This window comes from Archocentrus centrarchus, chromosome 4 (assembly GCF_007364275.1).
Source record: "Archocentrus centrarchus isolate MPI-CPG fArcCen1 chromosome 4, fArcCen1, whole genome shotgun sequence".
Taxonomy (NCBI): Eukaryota; Metazoa; Chordata; class Actinopteri; order Cichliformes; family Cichlidae; genus Archocentrus; species Archocentrus centrarchus.
In genome coordinates this window covers 34815771-34834885 of record NC_044349.1, presented here as the reverse complement: position 1 = coordinate 34834885, position 19115 = coordinate 34815771, and the positions used below count along the sequence as shown (strand labels likewise).

The window sequence follows — 19115 nt, the reverse complement described above, 5'->3', positions numbered from 1 at the left end:
CAAACTAATCAAATGTATCTTTAACATTAATGTGACCATCACAATAAATATCAAATAAACAATGCATATTAAAGTGAATGTAAATTTTATTTTTAAATGAAAATATAATGTGCAAATAAATAAAAATGGCCTCTGTCCAAAAGTTCAAATAAGGCTTCAAATTAAATCAAAAAGATTTTTTCCATCCAAATCAGCTGAAAAGTTTATAGATGATTCAGTTCATGCGGAGGTTTATTATTCAGAATGAACACTGATATTAATGTGAGAAAAAAAAAAACAGGAGCCAGCGTAGCGTAATATCATCCACGAGAGCTTGTTTCCGACAGGTAAACTAACAGAAACATTACTGCACAAACATTAACAGGTGTCAACGACACACTAATGTACCCGTCCAGAGCTGACGCCACAGCTCCAGGGTGCCGGCGTTTTAAACGCTCAGCACTGCAGTGATGCTGCCGTGGAAGGAAAGCTCTGCACAGTCTGCATTCAGCTTTATTTTGTTTTCTGTCAAATGCTCCCACACCTTTGACAGTCTGTCTCCATTTTCTGTCATTTTCTCCACCGTCCTCTCTGTTCCACCATCGTTATGCTGCTCACGTTACTTTATTCTTTGTTAGTATTCTTGTTACTGGCAGTCAATGGAGGCAATACTGCCCTCATATCTTCCTGTAGTGTATTGCAGTTACAAAATCATGCACGTGGTTTTGAAATATGACACATTGACATTAAAATTCTACATTGACTAATTTTTGTAGTCAACATAATCAATTATGTCTACTACATACTATTTGAGAGACTCACCTGAAGGGCAGGTAGGAGGCATTTGAACCCGAAATCAAAGCTCTATAGGCTTCTTCGGGGGTTTTCTTCAGGTAGATCACCTGAGATAGAGAGAGAACAGACAATAATAGAGAATGCATTTCCAAGAAAATGTAGTGTGAATGCTGAGAGCTGAATTTCTTGAGCTGCATTGCTATAATTGCTGAAAACTTGAGGAAGCTTGCTGAAGTTGCTGAACCTTCAAGAGTTAAACCGTTGAAAGCTAAAATACGCACACAAAAACCCAGAAACATGCTAAAAGTTAATAAGCATTCGATGCAAAAAACTCACAACACAGCAAAATATAAAAGTTGGTACAAAGCAGAAGTGTGTACGAGTTTAGCCTTGAAATGAAGTAGAATGAAAACGCAGGAAACAACAGCTAAGATTTAACAATGAAAGCTTGATATTAGCTGAATATTTTGAAATCTATGTTACAAAACACCTAATTGAAGAAATTTTTTTTAAAAAGTAGAAAAAAGTAAACAGTTAAATGCAAGCTCAAATGCTTTAAAGGGCTTAAACACTTGATACCAAAATTGTGTCTTAAATTATGCTGGTTTTAAATTACATGCAATGCATTTCAGATTCCTAATTTTAGATCTTTTTATAATGACTACTGAACACGTACGTATGTCTGTGTACAACAGAGAGACAAATGAAGTCAGAGTTGTATTTAACAACAGATTAAGTTTGGTTAGATGAACTGAAATGTGGGAGAAAGGCTAATTGCTGAAATGTTAAGCCAAACCTTGTATCCAAAGAAACAAATGACAGTAACATTGCAATACTAAAGAAAAAAGTGGAAGTAAAAGAGTTACATACTGTTTAAGCAACAAAAAAAAAAAAGAGCAGAATGACACTGCAGAAGGTTGCAGCAAAAACAGGTAACATTGAAGACTGTAAGGTTTAAATTCACATTAAATCATTAAATATAAGATCATATATGACTTGTTCCTATGTGGGGGGAGAGAAACAGGTCAAAAAAGTAAATGATGGCATTAAAACTAGTGTCATATCTATGAATAACTGTTTCATAGACGGCCATGTTGCTGTCTCTGCCTGCAGGAAAACCTCTGCAGGTAGCTGCAGCAGAGAAAACAAATGAATTCAATTTACCAGCTTCCAGCTTAGAATACAGAGCAGCTGTGACTAAACTCTCAGTGGACTTTAATCAGTGAACTTTAATTGATTAGTTTCTTAATCATGGCATTTATAGGATGTGACAATTATTGCTTGGACAGGAAACGGATTTTCTTAGCCCATCAGTGCTGAGAGCATTCAGTGTGGGTCTGATTAGATCACATTCTGAAGCGTCATACAATCAACTGTTTCAGCTGCTTCAATAAAATCAAATATTCAATGCACAAGTGCTGGAGGCAGAGAGAGAGAGAGAGAGAGAGAGAGAGAGAGAGAGAGAGAGAGAGAGAGAGAGAGAGAGAGAGAGAGAGAGAGCGAGAGAGAGAGAGAGAGAGAGGGTGTGAGTGTGTGTGTGTGTGTGTGTGTGTGTGTGTGTGTGTGTGTGTGTGTGTGTGTGTGTGTGTGTGTGTGTGTGTGTGTTTAGTGGCAAAAGAGCAAATCTGTGGGCTTCCTGCAACAGCGTGAGTGAAATTACCCTAATATGGTTGTGAGGCTCAACAGGTGTTGCGCCAAAAAGTGGTCGTCTGCCGTGAAGTGATGTTTCTATGACCTTTTGTGTGTAATGTCTTTGCTTATATTGGTTTAAAAAAAAAAAAAAAGAGTGCAGTTAACAGGATTTATGAATGACGTCTGTATAAAATGAAGAATTGAGTATCACAGATTATTAGGGGTGGCTGTAGCTCAGGGGGTAGATCACGTCACAGACTAATCGGAGTGTGAATGCTAAAAAGAAAGCACCAAGTTTTATATGTGTATAGATTTAGATGTGTATGTAGCCAAATTATCTCTTTAGTCTTTATATTTTATGCCTTTAGTGTATGTTATTTTGTTTTTGGTTTTATTCATTTAAATGAAACGGTTGCAGCTGTAACAACAGAAATTTCCCTCTGGGATCAATAAAGTATCTGATTCTGATTCTGAAAAGGCATGTTGTATAAAGAGCTTCGACTGCTCAAAGTAGAGTAGAAAACATTAGAATCAATCCAGTCCTTTTTGGCCACTTAAAGTATCTTTATAGAACTGTAATGGTATATTTTTGAAGTCATTTACAACAGCTGTCTTTTTCTTGCAAATACAGGAAATCAGCTTTTGGCAGATGATCACTTTTTGGCACAACACCAGTCATAAGGGTGGTAAAGATTTTCTGAGGTGGTACTCACTGTGAAAAGTTTGAGAACCACTGCTGTAGATCTTTAGATAAAGAAGTTTTGACAGTTTTACAATGAGTAACATTATTCTGAAATTGTCACAATTTTTTGCAGCCTTTTGTTGCCCCCATCCCAACTTTTTCTAGATGTGTTTCTGCCAAATTCAAAATGAGCTATTTTTCTTAAAAAATTATATATATTGTGTTTTCTGTGTTCTACTGTGAATAAAATATAATTTTGTGATATTTGCAAATCACTATGCTATTGTTAGAATAGATAAACATGTAACTGTTTTTCTATGTATCACAATGTGTTCATCATAAACATGCACATGACCATCAGATTGTAAGCACAAAACATACTCACACACACCCGGACCCTCCAGGTGAGGAAAGCAGGTAACGCCTGTTTCCTGACGTCACACACACATACACACACCCCCACACACTTACGTGACGCTAAAATAAAAGCACCGGCAGGAAGAAGGAAGTCAGACTCTCTTTCAGAGGCACGTGAGCTGACTGAGACTCTCCCTGCAGGTAAAAAGACCAACTACGGGTTTCTGTGTCTTTCTTTATTTAACGGTGGTCCGAACCTAACAGCTATTTTCATTTACATTTCACACCCAAAGTTTTCAGAATTGGGGTTGTATATGGAGTTTATGGCCACAATAAAGGAGAATGTGTGTGTGTGTGTTGTGTTTCTATCGTCATGCCAACTTTACACACTTCACTTTTGTTGTAGACATTTCAGATTTGCGGAAACAAAGAGTTACTCAAAATGGTGTATATAGCAGGTATGTAGCAGAAAGGTTATTAAAGATTATTTAAAGGTTGTTTTTTTTTTTTTAATGTGGCTGGAAGAGACATTTATATTTCTGATGACTGGTATCCATTCTGTTATCCATCAGCAAGGGTAGGATAAATAAAAGAAACACACTGCCCAATTCACCTGCACCACAACACTTCATGCTCACAGAATGTGATCAAACCTCAAAAACGTTAGCCGGCGGTCACTGTCAAAATGCAGCCACGGATTAAAAAAAATCTATTTAAACTGAATAACTATATAACATATTTATGTGGAAATGAGGGACTCGTTAATTCCAAGTTGAGCATATTATGCTTCTGATTAAATTTTCTCATTCTAGAATATCACAGCTGAGTCGAGACACAGCAGTATTAGTTTATGTAGCATTATTGTTTGGTACACTTTCTGTCCTCTTTAGAGTTTTGTGTTTGTGGACGTCTCCTCTAAACAAGAATGTGTCACCTGTTCATGTCATGAATTCACTCATTTTAATTCACTGATAAATGTGTTTCACCGAGACGTCGGCTCATCTTTAAAACTTTCTGTAAATTCACAGCATGTCAGAGGGACAATTTAGGAAACTCACTCAAAGCTTTCAAAAAACAAACTGAAGTCAATGTGACTTTAAGATTAGCTCTTATCGATCTGTGTGTCACGTCTTGTTTTTAATGCCTAGCTTCCACTATTCCCTAGCCTCTCTCTCTCACTCACTCACTCACTCACTCACTCACACACACAGACCAATAAGAAGCAGAGTTGTTCTTACAGCGTAGCCTCCGATAAGCACGGCTGCGTTGGATCTCGTCCTCTGATCGAAGCTGGTGTAATGAACAATTCGTTTCCTGGTCAGTGTGAACGACTGCAAAGAACATGAGAGAGCACAGCACAGTTACACAACATTTCACTGAGCTGGTCATCAAAAATATTATCAAAAACTGTCTCCATCAAACCCATCAGATTTTTGTATTTCTGTTTCCCGTTACAGTAAAACTGAATCTGAGGGTTTTGGACTGAGGAAGACATTTTTCACTGTTTCCAGATCAGCTGCTAAAGAAATAAAAAAGATTAAAATTAAAAAGTCTCAGTTTCACCCCAAACTAAGAACAGCTGTGAGCTGCAGATTCTCACAGTGACCATTAAACTGTCAGCTGCCTTTATCTTCTCAGACTGACAGTGGCTCAGCAGGTAGAGCAGGTCATCTACTAATTGGAAGGTTGGTGGTTCAATTCCTGGCTGCTTCAGTCTGCATGCCAAAGTATTCTTGGGCAAGACGCAGATGAATTCAGAGTGTGAATGTTAGATAAAAAGTACTTATTTTTATTTATCCTTTCTTTAACCAGGTAAAAATCTCACTGAGTTTAAAATCTCTTTTCCAAGAGCGACCTGGCCAAGACGGCAGCAAACACTACAACAACAAAAAACCAAACACACACTCTAACAAGTGACTATCAGTCGACAAACTGACACATATGCAAATTAAATGCAGTAACAGATCATTTCAAGAGTGATGTTAGAAGCAGAAAAAAGTGAATGGGTGAGTGAGACATGCTGTATAAAGCGCTTTGAGTGTTCATGTAAAGTAGAAAAACACTTTATAAGAAGCAGTCCATTTACTGCTGAACCCTCCAGCTCATTCATCATTTAGTGCGCACAAATTTCAAAATAACTTTTATTCCCAGTACTCATGTACAAGATGGCCACCCTACTAATCAGAACCAGAAGAACAGACCTTAAGAGGCACTTAGGCTCACATTTATATGCATATAGCACAAGTACATGTGAGAGCCAGCACCAAGAAAGCAAGGTTTGAAATTCCACAAGTATCTGAATAGAAGAAGGAGGCTAGGATATGTTCTACAGCTGTCCTTTCTTTAAATGTCATACATAATGAAGACACTACTTTAGACACAGTCTTACATGTAAAAACACTGTCTGGTGCTGCCTGGATACAGACTGCCAAGTGAGACACAACGCTCACTCGCTAGCTGTGAATTTCCCGTAATACTAGGTGTGCTATTTGGACTTCAGTACCATCCAACATCGTGCAGACTTCATGTTTAACACCGTTTTTGTTCGATCTAAGACATTTGTGTTTTTACGTGTACCTCTGCCGAGTAAGTCCTGGAAAAGTTCAAGGCTGCAGTGCACATTTGATACGAAACTAAGACAAACTAGCTCAGGACCACTACACCAAGATATAAAGACTTAACTCCTGCTACCTTTATGTCACTTATTACTGTAAGCCGTAAACATGCAGCCTTGTGTGGTATGAACAGGTAGCAAACATCAGCTTTTTTGAAGAGTGTGACGAGACTGAGACACAGGTTGTGGATCCAGACATATGACAAATGACAAGAAGAATGCAATTACTGTGGTAACATGCAAACACAAAACAGAGTCTGAAAGAGGAGTGGAAATAGCAAGCGCTGTTCGTGTGACACACAGCAGGTTCACTGTGAATGCTCACCGTCACAGTGAACCTGCTGTGTGCGACAGTCAGGAAGTAAGACTGTGTCATGCTGCATCTGTCCTGCTGCGTTCTGGGCATTCCTGCAGAGGGTGAGGCACCAGTAGAAACTCACCTTGAGCTTCTTGTTGAGCTTGCAGCAGTATCGGTACAACATGGCCAGGTTCAGAGGCCCAAAGTCTGCGTAGAAGCTGGAGACACAAAGGACAGAACGTTAAAAAACAAACAAAACAAACAAAACAAACAATCACTCAGTCTGCAAGAACTTTACACACAGAGGTCATCAGACTCCTGCTGGCTGAAAAGGAAAGTGGTACTGAGAGTGAAAGTCTCCACTTAAATTCCTAAAGCATTCCTCTTGTAAAAGGGTCACACGAGTCATTTAGCTCTGGACTAACATCCTCTAAACATTCTGATGTCAGTCAGGCCTCTAAAATCTCCAGGCATTAATGACTGGAAAAACACTCAGGTTTGATTTATTCTTTCTACTTAGTAAAAAAATGAATAAATAAAATATACACTGCTGAGTGCATCTCTCTTCACCCACGTGTGTCAAGTTGCACCTGCACAGCTCTGTTGATCAATCTTTGGCACATTGTTCAAGACATTCAACATCACAACACGTTTGTTTGTTAGTCTTCTTGGATGGGTGTTCTCTTAACTGTAATTTCCCCATTGTGGGATCAATAAAGTATCATCATCTTCATCACCACTATCATTAAATCACACTTTTTGAAAAAAAAAAAATGGTTACAGCTGCTCAGCTTTGCAACATTGTAAATGCTGTTTGAAAGAAAAACAAAGAACAGAATGTCCTGAAGCAGGTGTGATATACTTACTTTTCATACACAAATTCATCATCAGTGCAGAAGTAGTGTGTGTTGGCTGTGCTTTTGGGTTTACTTCGTAACGTGGCGAAGTACAGGCGCTCTGTTAAAGACAGACGGGGAAAACTGTTAGAGCTGCTGATCATGTAAATTACTGCTGCATTTCTATCATATACCATAACTTCCCAATAAGTTTTGAACCTTCAACACTCATTGATAAACTCTCAGTTCAACTATAAACAATTCGCCTCTGCTGCCTTTATGTTGTGCCTTATGTGAAGGACTCTGAAATGTCTTCTGTAAATAAACATGAGTAGCGTTACTGAAATAATTTATGTGACTGTTCTAGTGTAACTCAGTTTGCACTGATTATTGCCACATTTTGATTTTTTTGGAATTTAATTTAACTTGAAGAGTTTATGAAAGCCTAATGATACAAGATGGATCATCTCTTCAGCAGGAACAGAACAGAAAAGAGAATTCCACAATTCCAACCAACCTCAGTTATGTAGCATATTTTTTTACACTCTTATCGTTTATACACATGTACAAGCTACTCTCTCACACTCACTCACACACACACTGTTAGTTTTGTTGCTTTGTTCTCACCAACTCTGTCCCTTCATCTCCTTTCTGTGGAGTGATTCAGTCAGTTACAAACAGTAAGCCACAGCACCACATCTTAGATATTTCAGAAAATACATTTTTTTGTACTTAGCAAAGCTGGTCAGTGGTACAGGAGAGGCAATACATGTGCAGCACTGTCAGAAAAAATGTATTCATACAATCTCTGGAGCTTGAAAAAGGCGACTGGACTTCTTTTTGTTTCTTGAAGACGTTTCACCTCTCATCCGAAAGGCTTCTTCAGTTCTCAACCAAATGGTGGAGAGACCCAGGTATTTAAACCCCTGTGGGCGTAGTCCCCTGGAGGTGGTTATGACCCTCTATTGATCATGTGCGTGAACACATGTGCCCAGGTGTGAAGGGGGCGTGGGTCATATTTAATCAGTGGTTTCAGTTGAAACCAATTTAGGACTCCGCTCCATTGTTTCCTGTGGCCTATTGAGGTCACTGGAACAAAGGTGTGAATGGGGGTTGAGACGTCTGGGAAGGGAGCTCAGGACAGCACTGTAAGCGGGGGAAAGTTGGTGACGTAATCCACCTCCTCTGTTCAATGATGGTTGTTCACAGTGGACATAGATGGCTTCTTTCACTCCTCTTTCAAACCATCTGTTTTCCCTGTCCAAAATGTGAACATTGGCATCCTCAAAAGAGTGCCCTTTTTCCTTCAGATGCAGATGTACTGCTGAATCTTGTCCTGTCGAGGTGGCTCTTCTATGTTGTGCCATTCGTTTGTGAAGAGGCTGTTTGGTTTCACCAATGTAGAGGTCCGAGCACTCTTCACTGCACTGAACAGCATACACTACATCGCTGATCTTGTGTTTGGCGGGTTTGTCCTTGGGATGAACCAGTTTTTGTCTTAGGGTGTGACTTGGTTTGAAGTATACTGAGATGTCATGCTTGGAGAAAATTCTTCTGAGTTTCTCTGACAAGCCCGACACATATGGGATGACAATGTTGTTCCTCTTGTCCTTCCTATTCTCTGTAGTTTGTGTTTGGCCTTCATTCCTGTGCATCTTAGCTGATTTGATGAAGGCCCAGTTGGGGTAACCGCATGTTTTGAGGGCTTTCTTAATGTGTGTGTGTTCCTTATGCTTCCCTTCTGCCTTAGAGGGAACACTTTCTGCACGGTGTTGTAGGGTCCTGATCACCCCAAGTTTGTGTTCCAGAGGGTGGTGGGAGTCAAAGAGGAGATACTGGTCTGTGTGTGTGGGCTTCCGGTAAACTTCAATGTTGAGGCTTCCATCTTCCTCGATAAGCACCGCACAGTCCAGGAATGGTAACTTGTTATCTCTGGGGTCCTCCCTGGTAAAACGTATGTATTTATCCACTGAGTTGATGTGACGAGTGAAGGCTTCTACTTCATGGGTTTTGATTTTGACCCAGGTGTCATCTACATATCTGTACCAGTGGCTAGGTGCCATCCCTTTGAAAGAACCAAGAGCTTTACAATAGGCCACAGGAAACAATGGAGCGGAGTCCTAAATTGGTTTCAACTGAAACCACTGATTAAATATGACCCACGCCCCCTTCACACCTGGGCACATGTGTTCACGCACATGATCAATAGAGGGTCATAACCACCTCCAGGGGACTACGCCCACAGGGGTTTAAATACCTGGGTCTCTCCACCATTTGGTTGAGAACTGAAGAAGCCTTTCGGATGAGAGGTGAAACGTCTTCAAGAAACAAAAAGAAGTCCAGTCGCCTTTTTCAAGCTCCAGAGACTACTATGACCTGGATGACTGAGAATCTACACAGATGTATTCATACAATGACTCTTCACATTGACCCTTGTGAGTGTATTTTTAGAGAGCAGCAGCTGACAGCACGGATTTCTGTGACAAAAGCTGCCTTCTGCCTTTAAAAACACATACAGATGGAAACCCTGGTGACTCTATTCAGCCAAGCAAAGTATTTACTGACCACACAGGTCAGGATGAGGAACTAATCCAGACCCACAATGCTCAAACTGTACAACACCTCTGTTACCATCTCCACAAAGCTGGATGATTAATCGAAAATGACAATTTTCAGCTCAGGCAGACACTACAAGAAAAGTTATCCATCAAACATCACTTTAAATCAAATCACTAGCCAATGGACACAATCCCTACCTGGAGTCTCGTGATGACTGTTATATAAGCTGAAGCCAGTTTCATAGTTTTGTGCAGTAAATACGTACAATAAGTTTTTTTTTCTAGTTACACATTTATAACACTTTCTATTGGAGTTTACATTTAATAAACTCAACAGCTCACAGTTCTCCGTCAAGTAGTGATAAACAGTTTAGCAGCTACTATTTATTGCTCCCATTGTCCATTTTTATGCTCTATAAAATTACTGTAAAATAAAGTTACCTTTAATAAACTCACAGTCCTGGCTCATCCTGAACAAAGCAGACAGGATCGGTGAATGTTTCACAGCCTCCACCGTCATGGATCCGTCTAACTCCTGACCTGTCTCACCTCCGCCTGCAAGCTCCAGAAACTTTCGGAACTGCTAGCTGCTCGGCACGCCGTTCGCGGCTGGACGGAGGGCGTCAACAAAGTTAGAAACTTTCTCGTTAGTTTCACATTGGTTCCTTCGGCTTCTCTCCACTCACCGCAGGTTTTATATAACTTCCTTTACTTTTTTTTCTGTTTTAAACCAGTGACTATTCGCAGTCCTCATATTAGCATGTTAGCGCAGCTCGACGACAGTCCGAGTCTGAAACTCTACCAAATCCCTCCTTAAGCCTCGTTACTGTAGCAACGGGAGCCGCTCCCATAGCAACGGCAGCCAATCACTAAACATATCATGCTGCCTGTCCGTGCTGCCTTCACGTTCCACTGGGAAACACATAAACAAAAAGAGGCGCTCCGAGAACGCAAACCAAGGCAGCTCCCTCTCTGGGCCGTATTTACTTTTAAGGGAACAGAATTGTGTTTTGGAGATCTTCATTTTGTTTTATCGGTTCTTTTGAAAACTGATAGAGTTTGTAGTGCAGTTAAAATCAGAGAAGGCTAGCATGACAGATGTTTGATTACACAAACAATGTAGGAGTAGGTAATGGATAATGGGTAGTGATTTGTAAATGACATGAATAACTGAACTTATTATATAATATTATACTACAGTATATTTCTAACCAACTGGGCAGTTCATTCGATTTCTCTTGAAAATACTTTACTTAAAGATAAAACACATTTTGGGGGTCACAAGGCAGATCCATTCATCCATTTATTTTCTTCCACTTACCCAGTGCTGGGTTGTGGGGGAAGCAGCCCAAACAGAGAAGCCCAGACCTTTCTCTCCCCAGCCACGTCCTCCAGTTTATCCAGGGGGACACCGATGCGTTCCCATGCCAGCAGAGAGATATAATCTCTCCAGCATGTCCTGGGTCTGCCCCGGGGCCTTCCTGTAGGACATGCCCAGAATACCTCACCCAAAAAACGCCCAGGAGGCATCCTAGTTAGATGTCTGAACCACCTCAGCTGGTTCTTTTCACTCTGGAGGAGTAGCGGCTGTATTCTGAGCGCCTCTCAAATGACTGCACTCTTCATCCTTAAAAGATATTTCATCTTTAAAACTATGGTGTGGCATAGTGTGTGGAGTGGCTGTGGCTGTGGCAGGCCAGTCAAGTTCTTCCACCAAGCTCATTCATCCATATCTTTATGGACCTCGCTTTGAAACAGGAAGAGGTCACCCCCAAACTGCATTAAGAGTTCCTTTCATTGGAACTAAGGGGCTGAGCCCAGCTCCTGAAAACAACCCCACACCATAAACCCCCTCCACCACACTTTACACTTGGCACAATGCAGTCAGACAAGTACCGTTCTCCTAGCAACCACCAAACTCAGACTCACCCATCAGATTGTCAGACAGAGAAGTGTGATTCATCACTCCAGAGAACATGTCTCCACTGCTCTAGAGTCCAGTGGTGGCGTGCTTTACACCACTGCATCCAACACTCTGCGTTGTGCTTGATGATGTGAGGCTTGGATGCAGCTGCTCAGCCATGGAAACCCATTCCATGAAGCTCTCTATGCACTGTTCTTGAGCTGATCTGAAGGGCACATGATGTTTGGAGGTCTGTAGTGATTGACTCTGCAGAAAGTTGGTGACCTCTGTTTACTATGTGCCTCAACATCCACTGACCCTGCTCTGTGATTTTACATGGTCTACCACTTCATGGCTGAGTTGCTGTTGTTGCCAGTCGCTTCTACTTTGTTATAATCCCACTAACAGCTGACTGTGGAAATTTCATGACTGGACTTGTTGCACAGGTGGCATCCTATCACGGTACCACGCTGGAATTCACTGAGCTCCTGAGAGCGACTCATTCTTTCACTGATGTTTGTAGAAGCAGTCTGCATGCCTAGGTGCTTGGTTTATACACCTGTGGCCATGGAATGACTGGAACACCTGAATTCAATCACCTGGCTGTTAAATAGCTCTATATAGCATTATTATCATTTTGATTGACTTTTCAGATCAATCTATTGACCTTTAAGGAGAGGTCAGAGGTCAAATGTGACATATTTTAAATCATTATATGGTACTTTAAATATGTTGACAATGCACACCGCACTTGTAAAAATCATAGTTTCTAAGTTATAAGGTTTTTTGTTAATTTTGACTAATGGGTCAATAAGTTGACCTTGAAGACCTTGGTGCATGTGAACCAAAATTTAATGGACTGATAACATGACCGTGCTCTGCACCCCTACAAAGTTTTTATCAGAATTCATTCAAATCTTTTTGAGCTATTACATTTACAGACAAAATGACATGCAAACACTACCAAAAACATAACCTCCTTGGTGGAGGTAATGAGGCTTTCAATCAGTCCTAATCCATTCACTGTAAAATTTGATAAGCTGACTTAAAAAAAAAATTATGTAACATATCTCAAGAAAGTTGTGATTGTGGCAACAACAGGCTGGAAAATTAAATTTTATTCATAACAGCTGCAGGACCATTTAGCAACTAATTAGGTTAATTGGCAACAGGTCAGAAACTTGATTGGATATTTTTAAAAGCATCTTGCGAATCAATGTATTTTGTTTTTATTTATATTTTACACAGCGTTCCAACTTTTGCAATAAATTTTGCACTGAACTCTCTTTGTGGCATTGTTTTCTCCATACACTGTGCCTGGAGATGATGTTACCAAAGAAAGTGGGATAATCAGGGAGCTGTAGAAAGCAGACAGGAGTACAGGGAGGCTAGGCATACAGCAAAGAGACATGGGCTAGGCAAAGGAAAAGGCTTATAGTGAGTTGTAGGTGAGGCTGGACACTAAGGATAGAGATGGAAATGCACTAATGAGAGAAGAAATTGTGCTGAAAGAATGGAGTCCTTTGAGGAGTTGCAGGTATGGAGAAGTCTAGCAGCAAGGACAGTGAGGACAGGATTTTTTAACCATATTACAACAATGTTGGAGAGTAAGAGGATGCCTGGGAAATGGAGAAGTGTACTGGTATCAGTTTCCAAGAACCAGGCTGATGTGCAGAGCTGTAGTAACTACAGAGGGATAAAGCTGATGAGCCACCATGAAGATATGGGAAAGAGCTGTTGAAGGTAGGCTAAGGAGAGAGGTGACAATCAGTGAGCAGCAGTGTGTCATCATGCTGAGAGACAGCACTACAGATGGGACATTTACTCTGAGGGGTTTGATGGAGAAGTATAGAGAAGGTCAGAAGGAGCTTCGATGTGTCTTTCTGGATCCAGAGAAAGCAGATGATAGGGTGCCAAGAGAGAACCTGTGGTCCTGCATGAGGAAGTCAGGAGTGGCAGAGAAGTATGTGAGGGTGGAGCAGGACATGTATGAGGACAATGAGTTAGTGATGAAGTGTGCAGTAGGAGTGACAGATGGGTTTGAGGTGGGGATCTGCTCTGAGCCCCTTCCTGTTTGCAGTGATTATGGACAGGCTGACAGATGAGGTCAGGCAGGAATCTCTGTGGACTACGATGTTTGCAGATGACTTTGTGCTCTGTAGTGAGAGTAGGGAGCAGGTGGAAGATCATATGCCTGTCATTCAAAGTGTTTAAAATAAAAGTTTAAAATAAAGTTTAAAATAAAAGGACCTGAAATTTTAAAGCTGCTCATCAGGTGCTGTAAATTATGCTGGGTTTTTTTATAGTCTTAAAATAAAAGCTCATAAATGTAAATTGGCCTTTTGACAAATATTTTTAGCCATCTCGTCACACAGTCCAGTCTTAAGATTGAAACAAAATGTTGAGACTGTGTCAATTTCAAAATGAGACTAAATGTAGAGCACTTCGCTCTCAGACTGCTGGCTTACTTGTGGTTCCTAGGATACTTAAGAGTAGAATGGGAGGCAGAGCCTTCAGCTTTCAGGCTCCTCTTCTGTGGAACCAGCTCCCAGCTTGGATTCAGGAAACAGACACCCTCTCTATTTTTAAGATTAGGCTTAAAACTTTCCATTTTGATCAAACTTATAGTTAGGGCTGGATCAGGTGACCCTGACCCTCCCTTAGTTATGCTGTAATAGGCCTAGGCTGCTGGGGGGGGGGGGGGGGGGGGGGGGGGTTCCCATGATGCACTGAGTGTTTCTTTTCATTCAACTCTTTTTACTCTATTTATACACCACTCCGCATTTAATCATTAGTTATTATTAATCTCTGACTCTCTTCCACAACACGTCTTTTGTCCTGTCTCTCTCCCTTCATACCCAGATGACCCCCCCTCCCTGATCCTGGTTCTGCCAGAGGTTTCGTCCTGTTAAAAGGGAGTTTTTCCTTCCCACTGTTGCCAAGGGGGTCATAGGGGGTTGGTTTAACTGTCAGGTTTTCTCTGTAATTATTGTAGGGTCTTTATCTTACAATATAAAGCACCTTGAGGCGATTGACTGGCGCTATATAAATAAAATTGAATTGAATACTGTGAAACACCTTGAAAATAAAACCTCACAAATATTGTCACTTATCCAGGCTGATATAAGGTGCTGGCTTTTCTGTATATAAATAAGGATTTCATGGCTGTCTTAATGGCTACTTTCATGAGCACTATTGTATAAACAGGAGGCATTTAAATGTTCTTGCTTTTCAAAATAAAATCCAGTTTAAAAAATGACATTTTAAAATGTTTCTGCCTGTCTGTATCACACTCAGACCCTTAATGACAAAAAAAAGACAGGGTTTCCTGAGTATCCTGTGTATCCTGCAAATCCCAAGCATCCTGAGAATCCTCTGCCAGAGCCTGCAGATGAGTCCAGAGCTAGGGGGTCTTTGTCACTGACACCAGTATTCAGCCAAGCAAGAAGTGTCCCGTTTCCTCCATCGACTCAGGAGACAGAACTGAAAGGCAACTTTAATGCTCAAGATTTTTGAAAAATACCAAACACAACAAACAGGGCAGAACTGGAACTGAGAATCCAAAACTAGGAGTCTAAGGGAACCCACAGAATACAGCACTGCATGACAGTATTCCCTTTTTCAAAAAAATTAATTTTTTTACGATTTTGTTTCAGTTCCAGTTTGAGTTTCATGCTTCAGCCGATTTCAGAGATAATGGGTGTGCATTGCATGGAAAGTTGGTCCTTACAGTGCAGTCTGTGACTGTCTCTCTTTCCACAGGTTTCACTCTACAGCCATCATTCAATACTCAAATCGAAGGACCAGTCATCTGCTTTCAAAAGATGAGTCTGTCAAAGCAAACTGCATGGATCCAAGTAGAGGGAGTACCTTCTAACTGAAGCATAGGGAGACAATGAATTTTAGGTGAGGCATTTGTCTCAGATTCTTCTCACAGGTGTGAATGGTTGTCTGTCTCTGTGTTAGACCTGAGACAGGCTGGCGACCTGTACAAGGTGTACTCTGTCTCTTGCCCTATGACAGCTAGGATAGGCTCCAGCCCCCTCGCAACCAGACGGACGGACGGAGTTTCTCAACAGCAGGGACAACAGCACCCTCAGCACCAGTTTTAAAATCACTCCCATGACCACATTTTTACATCAGTACCATAGAAACCACACTGTTGTGTAGAATAAGTCCTTGGGACTCTCACGGTTGAATAATATTTTCATAGGAGTCACGTTCTTGGATTTAGAAGCAGATTTTCGACAGGTGCACCAAGGCAGATTCAACAGGGATTTGCTGCAGAGTAAGCGTATGTCAGCAGTTACTGTTACAGTTCAGCTGAAAGATGACAGTTATTTTCAGTTGATAAATTTAAATGTAAGTGAATCATGTATCATTTTTACTGGCAGATCACACTTGAGATTGATTTTTATTGAAGGATTTCTCTTCAGCACTCAGATGGTTGCTGGGGGTTAGGTAACAGAACCCGTCTGTAGTGAATTCTTCCACATTTAAACTCATCTAACCTAATTTAATCTCTCTGAGTTGCATCTTCCCATTAAAATAAAATCCACAACACAGTTAAAGATTAGAAACTATATAAGCTGCTCATTTGAAGTCAGAGAAATGATCAGTTAAACTTTTCTCTAGCTTGCTTGCACGCTCTCTCACTCACACACATACACACACACACACACACACACACAAAAGCTTACACCAGGCATTACAAAAATGGTTACATTAGATCTGAAATGCAATGCTTTTCATTTATAAAAACAGGCATATTTTAAGTCACAATTTATACGACACGTTTTAACAGCAGAAGCTGACCCAAAATGCTTCAAAGACAGGAACATTTACATTCCAGGTCCCAGTGAAACATGATACATGAAAAGCTGAAAGGTGTGTTTTATTGTGTTAATTAATTATTGTGGAAAGTAAAAATCACAGTGATTTGTCATTAAAATGTGTTCAGATGTGGCAAATTGATGTTGATTCATGTCATAAATCATGACACGCTGCTCTCCCGTGCACAAGCTGCCTTTATACCAGTACTTTATATCAGTACCAGCAATACTGGCCTTGTATTTACTTGGTATCAAATAAATACCCAAATTTGCAGTACTGCAGACCACTAGTGTTGTTATCATACACTGTAGGAAGCAAAAGGTTTTCAAAATAAAGCCTTATTCAGTTATAGGACCTAAAAAAATATTTGAACAGCTCTTTTGTACAATACTGAGTCAAATTCACGTTGACATTATAACTTTCTTTTTGAGACACAATATATTTAAGACAGGCTATTGTGGCTCATTAATGACCCTCAAAATCAATGAGCCACTGTGGGTTAAACATGGGAGAAAATTGCAAATGCACTCACCAAACATTCACCAATACCTTTAAGGCTGCGTTTTATACTTTTATTTGTAATGTGGCGACGAAGGCGCTCCAATAAAAACGTCCATACAAATGTATATTAAAAATTCACACAGAAATGCAAATGCCTATGTATAAAAGTGGTCAACAGAAAAATTTACTCCCAAAGCTCACCCCACACCATTACTGCAGCCACCAGTCTGTGAACAGGTGAGCGCAATTACAAATAACCACAAAAAACACAGCCACAGTGACACACCCCCAACCCAGATGCCACTGCAATAAACACACTGTCATGGTCCCCTGGGGGCTCCGACTGGCCTGCTTGTGTTTTTGTTGTTTTCTTTGAATGTGTTTTTTGGGTTATGGGTATTCTGTGGGGAGTTGTGCCCGTGGCAGAGGAAGGTGGTCCTTTGGACTCCACCCACAGTTCCAAGGCTCACCTGTGGGTGATCTGACACACCTGCTCTTCATGTTACTAATGGAGTGGAGTTATAAGCCGGTGGAAAACTCTCAGTCAATGCCAGGTCATTGCCTCAGCAAGGTACCCAGACTGACTCATCTTAGAACATTTTTTTCCTAAAAATACTCAGATTAACCCTTTTTCTTCTACATAGACTTTGCCATTGATAAACTTCCATAGGCGTCACTGGATAATGCAACAGTGAGATGCCACGGGAACCTTGAAGCACAAGTGGCCACAGACTCCCCGCAGTTCATTGTGTTTTTTGTGCACATCTCGGAATAAACTCTGTTCTGTTGGATTTTCGTGTCCTGCGCCTGAGTCCTACCTGCGAGACATGACAGAACGACTTGGCCATCCGGACTCAGTGGTCGCAGCCTCTCATCAGGCAGTCCTCACCTCGCTCAAGGAGCAACTGGCGAAACACGAACAAGTTCTCCGACATCTGGTGGTGGACCAAGCCGCCGTATCCCACCAGGTAAGGAGATAGGAAGTTTCATTCATGCAATGTGCTCTAAAAATCACTCTCTGACAGAGCGTCAGTGCAAGTCACCGTGGCTGCTCCATTAATGACACCTCTAGCGGCGTCGGCCCCTGTTGGACCATCGGAACCACCAGAGCGAGCTCTCCCGTCACCGGGCCTGTTTTCTGGTGAGTTTGGGAAAGCCCAGGGGTTTCTCACCCAGTGCACCCTACCGTTCAAGCAGCTTCACAAGATATACTCAGAGTTTGCTAAAATTACATACGTGACTACTTTAACGAGGGGGAGAGCATTGCTGTGGCCAAGTAAAGTCACATACACAGAATTTAATAAATTTAAATGTGTGTTTGTGAGAGGAGTGAGCGTGGATGCCGTAGCTCACCGAATGTTCAAGTTACGTCAGGGAAAGAAGAGTCGCTGATTATGCTATTGATTTTTGATTTCTTGCAGAGGAAACCAGGTGGGAGGAAAAGGCACGCCATGGAGCTTTTCTTCATGATTAGCAGTTTACGTTCACGATGAGCTGGCTACCAAAGAACTGCCTGTTTTTCCCTGGAACAGTTGGTGTCTCTGTGTGTTAAAGTAGATGAACGCATACATGAACGTCAAAGTTTAAGATCAAGGTGGCCCAGGGAGGTCTCTCCATCTCCTGCCCCTGCTGACGAGCAGCCTGAGGCAGGTTTCTCATGTGAGGTGGGGGTGGAGCCCATGCAGGTGAGCCGCAGTCGCCTCATGCCGGAGGAACAGAACCGGAGGTTAATGGCAGGGGAGTGTTTGTATTGCAGCAAGTCTGGACATCTTCTTTTTTTTTTTCCTGTCCTCCACGGCCAAAAGCCAGACCCTACCAGTGGAAATGGGAACTCTGGTGGGGGAGAGTACGGACCTCTCCTCCCTCCCACGGCTTATGATCCCAGCAACAATACTCACCAATAATGATTTTTTTCCTTTTCAGGCTCTGGTTGATTCTGGTGCAGAGCAGTGTTTTCTAGATGACGATCTTGCCAAGCAACTCAACCTTCCTCTCATTTCTCTCCCTGAGCCTACGCAGGTCTACTCATTAAACAGATGTAAACTAGCAGAGGTCACACATTGCACAAAACCAGTTTCTCTCCTCCTTTCTGGAAACCACCGTGAGTATCTCACCCTTTATATTCTT

General features: G+C 41.3%; 1 protein-coding gene across 4 annotated transcripts in view; it reads right to left on the bottom strand.

Moving 5' to 3' along the window:
- The window catches only part of cdc14ab (cell division cycle 14Ab), a 35899-nt gene extending 25328 nt beyond the window's left edge, over nt 1–10571 (bottom strand). For all 4 annotated transcript variants that reach the window (XM_030727249.1, XM_030727251.1, XM_030727252.1 and 1 more), the window contains exons 1-5: nt 10193–10571; nt 7224–7314; nt 6500–6575; nt 4684–4776; nt 802–881 (exon numbers count right to left, since the gene is read on the bottom strand). In XM_030727249.1, coding sequence (XP_030583109.1) covers nt 802–881; nt 4684–4776; nt 6500–6575; nt 7224–7314; nt 10193–10271 — 419 coding nt within the window. In that variant the 5' untranslated portion in view covers nt 10272–10571. The remainder of the gene's footprint in view (nt 1–801; nt 882–4683; nt 4777–6499; nt 6576–7223; nt 7315–10192) is intronic.
- Between the last annotated feature and the right edge of the window lie 8544 nt (nt 10572–19115).